Raw genomic sequence first — 10219 nt, forward strand, 5'->3', positions numbered from 1 at the left:
GATCCATACCATCTGTGATAATATGAAACTTGTTTAATTGCTCTTACATAATTATAGATTAATAGACTATCAATTTAAAAAGTTAGTACATATGATCATAAGACTTTATCAAAGGTGTCACTAGGTGCTTAAAAGATTCTGGGCTTGAGTGGCATAAGTGCTGGAAATTTTGGCTTTTCAGAATGATATCGATTGTGGTTTTCTTTCTGATTTTTCAAGATACCATCTGGGGATTAGGGGCACTGCCTCTGGACTTTATATTAGAAAAAGTAGTTTCTGTATATTTCTGCATCATTTTCAGTCATATGTTGCTGAAGAGAACATGAATGTGTTTCTTAAATTCTTCTGTTTGTTCCATTTCCTGTCATTTTTCAGTGTAAAACATCAATAAGACTAATTTGCTAACCACTGGGTGATAATTACTTGGACATTGTATATATTCGATCCTTTAACACCTCACAAAATTAAAGGATGCAATAAGAATTAAGGTTAATGACCTAGAAATGTACTGTTTTGTTTCGTACATTATATTAAAATAAATAACTGGCTCAGGTGACTCATCCTCATTGGGTTTCCAGTTTTGAATCTTAGTTCTATCTTGATCTTAACTTCTTGAAGGATATCAGACAATTTTCCAGTGGGAAAGCTACTTGTGGAATCCTCCTAACATATTCCATAGCAAAAACTGACAATATAAAATAAGTATTAAGGTGTTCAGCCATCTTGTGATCACAACAACATTTTAAAAGGCCTAACTCCCATTTTGACATTCTCTTGCCCTTCACTGTACATTGAATGTTATTACTCGTGCTAACATTTTCTTGCTGTTTCTCACATTTTATAATTTTTTTTAATTAATATCATTTTTTAACTAGTTCTGTAGTACTTTTATAGGCCTTTAAAGCTTCCATTATAGCAGACTATTTTATTTTTCATAATATAAATACCCAACTTACTGCTTTTTTTTTTTAAAGAAATTATCACTGTTGAATAACTTGTACCTAGGAACTTCAAAATTAAATTTGTGTAATTGTTTTCCAAGTCAAGCCAAGTTTCAATATTCAGATAGAATGAATGTAAGGTTTAGCAATAGGTAGATTAATGGATGAAGTTTTTGGAAGAAACTATAATTTTACATTAACTTCTGATGAAATTTTTTTGGAAACTTTTTTTAGTTATTTGGCTACATGATATTTTAGTATATAATATTATAGTATACTTGCTAAATACTGCACACATTTATATTACATAAAGGAGATTAAAACCTTTGTTTTAATATTGTTACAAAAAGTTTGTTTTTTGCCAATGTTGTATTTCATATTGTATTTCTCTCAATATTTCTGTTTGGATCAGTTTTATTCTTTAACTGGAATAAGATTGTTTTGATTATATTGTCAGTATCATAATTTTTCTTGTTCAAAATATTGTGGAGGTGAACTGAATATATGCATAAAAATTCTTATTGCTGTTCTAATTTTCTTTGTCTTTCTTTTTTTCTAGATATTTTAGGAAGGATATGGTAGTAGTTATTGTAAGAGGTCAACATGGGTGATCAACTGAAAGAAAAAGTGGTACACCCTTTTATTGATTTTCAACCTGATGACTGTTGGCAGGTTAAAGATGATGAAAGTAATATTTCTCATGAAAATACTATAGACTTGGGAAATTCTAAAAACAGCAACATAAGCTTTACTAAACAAAATACTACTGATAATTTGCCCTGTTCGTCAATTATTAATGGGGTACTTCTTGATGAATCTGATTCTAGTAGTAGTAAACTTAATAAGAGCAACTATCTTCCAGGTGTGGGTGAATTAAAGCAGAATAACGAAGACAATTTAGAATGTCGGGAGACTGGCCAATCAAACAACTGTAGCACTTCACAAAATACTATGGAAGATTTAAGAGTAGAGAGTGAACAGTTTTTGCAGAAACTGTCAGTTGTAGCCGATGAATTAAAGGAATCTTCCTCTAATTATGATGTTAAAAACTTGGCACCAAATAAACAATTGCATGATGAGGGGAAAAGTATTTGTGTTGTATCTGGAAGTGTAAAAAATGACTTTGACAATAAAACTGAAAATGGTAAATGTTGCAAAACTACAGAAAGCACATCAAAATCTATCAATTCTCAGAAACTTGGACATAGCCAAGTTACTGAAGGTACTTACTGTAGTAGCAATAATTTAAAAAATAGTAATTTATCAGAAAGTGAACCTTTGTTAAAGGCCAAAAATGATGAGTGCTTAACAAAAAATTATAAAAATGAGTCACAACAAAGTCAAAATGAAAATAACATTGAAAAGGAGCAGAGCTTTGCACATGAAATCACAGGCTGTGATGCTAATATAAAAGTTGCTTCACTCCAAGAAGATAATCTCAATAATAAAGAAACTGGGAAGGTAGAAAAAAGTATTGATGATTCAAGTGACTTATTGACTAAAGAAAATAACAGTGTTAAACAAAAAGTAATGGTTACTGAGTGTGAGGAGATCAAAGGCAATGAAGAAGAAAAAAGGGATGATCACAAAGATGACAATAGAAAGAATCTAGCAAGCAAAGACAATGAATCTTTAAATAAAGATTCAAGTATCATTGAAGAAGATAAATTGAAAACCAATGTCAGTACTTGTACGAACCTTCAAAATCACAGTGATCAAAATGGAACAACTGTAGAAAAAGATCTTGATAAACAATCTGTAGAAAAGCACTTTATTAATGAGAATAAAGAAGGCAAGATTGAGAAATTAATCAAACCACCAAAAGGTTTAGTAGTAAAGCCTGTAGAAGTAAAAGATAAAATTTCACAAAAATCTAGTCATCAACATAAAACTCAGTTACCACAATATACAAATGCAAAAGCTGCTGGTAAAGTCCAAGATAGGCCAAGTGATAAACTTGAAGTTAGTAATCGTCTTTCCACGAAGGGTCGAGTTAATAAGAAAACCTTTGATGGAACTAGTGCTCGTGATAAACAAACAAAGAAAACAGGAAAATGCAATGACTCTTTAACAAATATACCTGACATACTGAAATCTGGGCTTCTGAAACACCTTACCATTTCTGTTATTCCATCAAGTAAAAATGAAGAATCCCAAAAGTCATTAATGCAAAAGTCTATCCCAGAAAAGCCTCGGGATAAGCCAAGGGAAAAGCCAAAAGAAAAACCTCCAGAGCTTCACCAAGAAAAGTATAAAGAGCAGCCTCTGCCTCCTCTGCTAGAAAGTATATGTGGTAGTGTAGTTACAGATGAAATGGTAGAGAAGATTCTCAAAGAAGCAGAATTTCCTGAAATATTTAAAGACAAAGTAAACATTGGGAAATTTATTCCTGTAAAATTACCTGATAGCTACAACTTCAGACTGTGTGAAGATGAAGCATTATTAGAATGTCCATCAATGGTGACGCCTTTGCTGCTAAAAAAGAAAGATAAGTTTCCAACTAAAGTTACACTTCACAGTGAAAGTAACTTTAGTGAAGTAGGAAAAAATAGGGATGGGTTGTCTGAATCTATTGACAACAGTACTTCTAAAGTTAAATCTGAGAAAAATGTGAATGGACTAGAGAAGGAATCTGCAGAAAATAATGACAAACTAGAAAACATGGAAAAAATAAAAGAAAATACAAAAGACACGCAACAGGAATCTATAAAGACAGTAGTTAGTGGTGAAAAATCAGAATTAAAACCTAAAGAGTTGGAAGAAGCCTCAAAAGGTAAAGAACCTGAACAAAGCACAGATAATAATGATACTTCTAAAATTAAAAATGTGGGAGAAGAAACTGAGGATATATCTACAATATCTAAAGAGAAAACAGAAGGTCATACTGAAAAATTGAAACATGCAAATGATACGTCTGAAACAAGTAGTAAAGAGGAAGTACATTACAAAACTAATACTTCTTCATTTGACAAAGAAAACACAGTAGGTAAAACTGAGAAATTGTTAGAGGATACAAAAGGAACACAAAAATCTTTTAAGTTGTCATCTGATGAAGAAAAAGGAAGTGATAAAACTGAGAAAAGTAAAAAAGATACAAATGAAACAAGAGAATCATCTTCAGAAAACAATAAAAAAGTGCAAGAAGAAAGTAAAGAACTCTTCACTAGTAGTGCTGTTGGTTTTCTCACTGCCATAGGTTTAAGTCGAGTTCAAGAGTGGCATAAAAAAGATTTATTGAGGTCTAAAGAACGGCAAATACGCAGAGAAGGAAAAACAAAACAATTAGAAAATGAATCTCTGATCATGAAAATGGCCTATTTACAGGCTAAAAAGGCCAATGAACCATTTGTTTTTGGAAATCATAAGTGTGACAAATGTGAGTTTAAATCAGAATCTTCCATTGTGATGGATGGTCACTCTGCAGTACCCTTTGTGACACCACGTAGGGAATTTGGGTGTCATCTCTGTGACTTTTGCACAAGAGACCCAAAAGCAATTCTTTTTCACATGGAAGCTGAACATAAAAAGTTGGGTCAGCTCCCAGCTCCTTCTCATTTTCATGAGTGCCCCTTTTGTCCATTTGATACAAATCAGAAACAGAAGTTAAACAGTCATATGAATAGATGTCAGAAGTTTTTTGTTTTGGGTAGAAATCAGGCCACAGAACTTGAAATTTCAGCACAAACAGCAAAGCCTATAACTCTGATGGATATTAAGACATACTTGTATGAACGACAACTTGTAGAGATGGCTTCAGCAACAATGAGACGACCAGGTTGTCCATCAGGTTCTAGAGGGGGTCACAGAAAGCAGTCTCCAAGACAGCAGGGTAATGTTCCCAGATCTCTTGCTCCTGTTGGAGTGTTACCATACAATCGACCAATGTACCAACACCTAGCAGATAATGCAGTTCTACAGTCCAAATCACAAATTAGGGCTTTCAACAGAACCTCTGCTGGTTCTAGTAATAACAAGACTACCAATACACGTGTAACTTCATCATCTAGACAGGTTCCACTGACTGTTCCCACCAGTCAGATTTATAAAGTGGTTGAGGGTGGCAAGGTTCTTCCAATGATCACCACCACTAACTCAGCCATTAGTTGCAAACCAGTCACCCAAGTATCTAATGCGCATGATTCAGGTCCTCAGCCAGTTGCCCTCTTTACAAATGTAGCAGCAGGGGGTACTCATATGCCTACTAACAACACCAAAAGCCTGTTGAAGGCAGGTATGCCACCACCACCTCGACTGCAAGGACCCTTTCTCCCCAGTACTGGAAATTCAGCACCAGGAGAAACAATACTACCCAGTAACAGTTTTGTGATCTGTGAAATTTGTGACGGTTATATCAAAGATCAAGAACAATTACGAAATCACATGCAGTTGATTCACAAAGTGAAAATCCATCCAAAAATGCTTCAGAACAGACCTCCTCTTAACTGCCAAAAGTGTCAGTGGCGGTTCTTTACAGACCAGGGGCTTGAGCGACATTTGCTAGGGTCCCATGGACTGGTGACTTCTAACATGCAAGAGTTAGCACAGAAGAACCAGGACGCAGGTCGATGTACTATCTGTGGACTGGTGTATGCGTGTAAATTAGTTGCTCATATGAATCAGGTTCACAAGATAACACTAAAACCTGCACATCTGTCATACAAGTGCACAGTTTGTACAGCAACGTTTAATTTGTACAAACTCTTTGAAAATCATGTTTATGTAGTTCACAGTGGATCTGTCAAAAGACACGCTGATGATATATCCAGTAACCAGCCTACTAAGAAGCATGCTGGAGACAAGAACACCAAGATGGGAACTCCAAAGATTACTCCAAGATCTAGGTCTAGGAAGCCAGCGATGCCAGTCAAGATGGGAGCAGAGTGTGGAAAAACAAGGGACGATACATCAGTTTCAACCCAAGGAAATACCCCGAAAGAAGATGGCCATGCCAAGCAGAAGTGTGGAATAGAGGTTGGTGACATTTTTAATCACATTAAAGGCAAACACATCAAAAACTGTTCAGTTCAGGCCTGCCGGATAGAGCAGTGCCAGAAATGTCTTGGTTCATTTGATGGAATAGTTATTCTTCATACTTCAGACACTGGGCTGTCGAAGGAGTCCCCGAAGAAGGAACATACCTGTGGAGTGACGGAGGGAGGAGCTGAAAATGCTGACTGTTTATTGTGATAGGAGTGAATGTAGATGACAGACACTGTTAATGACCTTCAGACTGGTGAGCAGATTAGGACATTTTAATATTTCATCCAGGATATGTTAATAAAACTTAAAAAAAAAAAGGAAATCTGGTTTGAGCAATGTCAGGAATTACTTGATATTTTTCTTGTCAAAAGCCATGTTTCTAAAGTTTGTCCACTGGTGTTTGGATGACCAAACTCATTTACATGTACAGGTTTCATAATTACAAATATTTTCTTGAACTAGATTGTTTTTCTATTTTAGGACATCATTGTATTCATCATTAGTCAGTGTATGTAGAAAATTTTCCTATTGTTTTTGTGGTGTGTGCCTTCGGGAGGGTTATTAAAAGAAACTGATGATTTTAGCATGTTCTAAGGTAACAATAAATATCTAAAACCTGTTGTGTAATTTATAATAAAACTATTTCCACGTGTAAGTCTAATGGGTTCTTCCTATCTATTTATACTTTCAGATATATATATATAGTACCTTTCTAATACACATTTTTTACAGCATATAATTATTTAAGAGGGCTTCTATATGGACAGTTTGTAAGATGGAGGAAATTTCTTTAAAATGTTTTATCATGATTTTTAATTGCATCACCTCTTTCTTTTTGTTGTGTGTGTGTGTGTGTATATATATATATATCATTAAAGTAATCTATATTATAATAATAACAAACCAAACAATTTTTCCATATAGAAGCTCAAACGAACCACTATATGTAGAACAGATTCAGATTATTACCTTCATTGGTTGATAAACAACAATATGATGTTTGTTAGGATCCAATATATATTGTAAACCCGGATTAAGGAATCGTATCAGAAGGGACCAGAATAATGCATGTTAGTTCTTTTAAGAAACTTCCTCCAGATGAAATTGATATTTGAAAATCACAACTAGTTTAGTATGCATTTTCCATTTATAAACAAAGATAGTTCCTTAAACAAGTTTTGCCATTTTTCTCCATAATGTCTTTGCAGAAATCATAAATACTATATGTTTGTGTCTAGTATACAACACACATACATACATACATACACACGTACAAGATATGAACATTTATATCTTTACAAATTTGAATCAGTGAATGAATTAAAAACTGTTTTACGTTACAAAACATAAAAAGATGGAACTTTGTTATGATGATATGTTGTGATTATTTTAAAGTCATGAATTGCAGATTTGTGGAAATCACTTTTTTGACTGTTTAATTGTTTCAGGTTTATAAGGTATAACAATCCCAGTTTCACCATCATATACTGCAAACTTACAAATACGATGAAAATAAAAAGGCTTATGAAATATATGTGCTTTGTCAGGTAGATTAAATATTAATAGTATATTTGGCAACCATATTAACACCTTCGTCATTAAACTTTTTATTAGAAGGGAAAAAAATTGTCTGTGGATATACAAGGAAAGCATTTTCTGAAGATATATGTGGTATTGTTTAAGTTAATATTTGAGCAGTAACCACAACCTAACTTTTTTGGATGAAAACACACCAAATCTTACTTGGATTTGAGATGGATTTATTTTTCGTTTTCTTGTTTAACACTTCATACAAAATAGCTAGTTACCTTGACATTTTAATATGTTGAATGAGTTGAGTGCATATAGCACAGTTTATTTCCTGTGCAAGCTGTATTAAATAGAAGATGACTTATAAGTACAAAAACAATTTCTGTCACTGTTCTTGTAGAAATGCCCCTGTATTCACATTTTAAAGAACACAATACTATAATAGTCTCCTGGAATAGGTTTCATTCAGATTTGTATTGAATTAATAAATAGTTCAGTATTTATTTCAAAAGATAAAAGGTTTAATCTGAGCAAGGTTAACATTTTTTAAACTTGTTTAGGAATTATGTAGAATCTATGTATATTTTGTTTATAAACATAAATCTTTTTTTTTTTCAGGTAAAGCACTATTTATTTTATCTATTCTTGTCTTGATTCAACTTGTTTTTCACTGAAGTAGTAGCCATATACTCAGTAGCCCAAAAAGTACTATGGCAAATAATTTTATTAGAATTAGTTGAGTTAGAAGCCCTAATTAAGTAAACTTCTTTAATTACATCATCTAACTTCTTTATAAACTATTCTTAGCCAACAGAAGCAAGTAATGTATAATTTGTACTTGCAGTCAAATGAAAATCAGAAACTTTGTGAATATTCCTAAATTTCTTAAGTGTGTTTGAGAGGTAGCAAGGAAGAACTTGTGTGGTTGATTAGGAAGAAAGAAGAATAGTATTGTTTGTGTGCATGTGGAGAATATATCGTATCAGAGCATTTGTAATCTAAAACAGTATACATGGGATATACATAACTTAAAAACAGTATACATGGGATATACATAACTTAAAAACGGTATACATGGGATATACATAACTTAAAACGTAAAGTGGTTAAAGGTGTGTGTAAATTAATCTAAAACAGTATACGTGGGATATACATAACTTAAAAACGGTATACCTGGGAACTGTTTTTAAGTTATGTATATCCCATGTATTTATACATAACTTAAAAATGGTATACATGGGATATACATAACTTAAAACAGTATACGTGGGATATACATAACTTAAAACAGTATACATGGGATATACATAACTTAAAAACAGTATACATGGGATATACATAACTTAAAAACGGTATACATGGGATATACATAACTTAAAACGTAAAGTGGTTAAAGATGTGTGTAAATTATGCATGTTTTGCATGGTAATATATTAAGTAATGAAGACTAGCACAGACTTTTAAACAAGTTTTTATTTCTCATAAACTTAATGTTATATTAAGTATATTATATATCCTTTTATTTTTTTATAACTAGTTTCTTGTAACAAAAATTAAGAAATGTTTCATATTTATAATTGGTTATTATTGTGTATAATATTACCTTGGTTATTTTGCATTAAATATATCACCTGTAATAAAAAAAAATCTGTGTTGATTTTTAATTCAGCAGTACTCTTTAGTAACATAAGCATTTTTGAAGTCTAATTGTGAAATGTTTACTTATTTCTTTTACATAGGATTGATCATGACAGAACAACCTTCCGAATTTAATCTATAATACCTAAGATTCACTATGATGACAGGTTTAATTTGATTCATCAGTAATAATTAATAAATGTTTTAGTTCCTTTTTTCTAACATGTTAATTATCATTCAGATATTTCGAAAAAATAACTATTTTCTTACAGCAACCTTTCAGAATAGGTTCATTTCACTTTGTATCAAAACTTAAGTGAAGGTATTAGCATGAAAGTAAACATAAACACTGAGTCTTTAATGTGTACATGGTCTCCGGTGGAAGATGTAATGGAGTAACAGAATGATAGCAAGATTTACTAAAACAACAGAAAAAAAGGCAATTTTGAAAGTTTTTGTGACACCTATGGAGGAAATACTAGCCAATGTTAAAAAGTATATATACTGTATGATCCTGTTTTAGCCTTCCCTTATTTCAAGTGCATGTTTTTTGGTTTCTACCATGCTCTACCAGAATAAAAAGAATTCTGTTAGCACTAGGATAACAGAAACTGTGGAGTAGAGAACAAAATAGTTGATCATTACTAGTAATGTGGTAACTTGAATTAGGGACACAGTAAAGATGCTGAAAAAGATAACACTTCTCTCTTTCATTGTTTTGTGTGTGTGTGGAGGAGAAATATTGTTCATTCTACAGTATCACTGTGGCTATCTTCAGCTATTCCTGTACTGCTATTCACAGCAACACAAAGTAAGAATCTTCTATCTTATAGAAAGTGAATTGTTAATTAACAAGTCATAAATTGTTAAACCTTTTTCAAATTTCAGCATTTCTGTGGTATAACAAAGATTTGTATCTGCAAACAGTTTTGTCTATTATGCAAGTTATTATTGGCTATTATAGTTGGTAATAACTTGTCTGTAAGTCAAACTGTCCTGGAATGAACATTTTTGTTATAGTTCAGGAAATTTGAAACTAGTTTTTAAACCCATTCACTGCAGCTGGTATATATATATATATATATACTATAGCTATATTGTTTTTCGTTTGTTCTACTACATACTAACTA

The 10219-nt window shown here is 32.4% G+C and overlaps 1 protein-coding gene across 4 annotated transcripts in view; it reads left to right on the forward strand.

Moving 5' to 3' along the window:
- Positions 1-10219, forward strand: part of LOC106471718 — a 59698-nt gene that overhangs the window by 15245 nt on the left and 34234 nt on the right. For 2 of the 4 annotated variants that reach the window (XR_002613310.1, XR_002613308.1), the window contains exons 2-3: positions 1501-5912; positions 6040-6174. Coding sequence is in view for 1 of the 4 variants with exons in the window: in XM_013932338.2 (XP_013787792.1) it covers positions 1545-5912; positions 6040-6090 (4419 nt within the window). In the remaining 3 variants the exon portion in view is untranslated. Of the gene's footprint in view, positions 1-1500; positions 5913-6039; positions 8609-9190; positions 9315-10219 lie in introns of those variants that run through there. The other 2 variants (XR_002613309.1, XM_013932338.2) reach the window with 2 other exon arrangements.

The sequence above is a fragment of the Limulus polyphemus genome, unplaced genomic scaffold (genome assembly GCF_000517525.1).
Source record: "Limulus polyphemus unplaced genomic scaffold, Limulus_polyphemus-2.1.2 Scaffold4809, whole genome shotgun sequence".
In the NCBI taxonomy this organism is placed as follows: domain Eukaryota; kingdom Metazoa; phylum Arthropoda; class Merostomata; order Xiphosura; family Limulidae; genus Limulus; species Limulus polyphemus.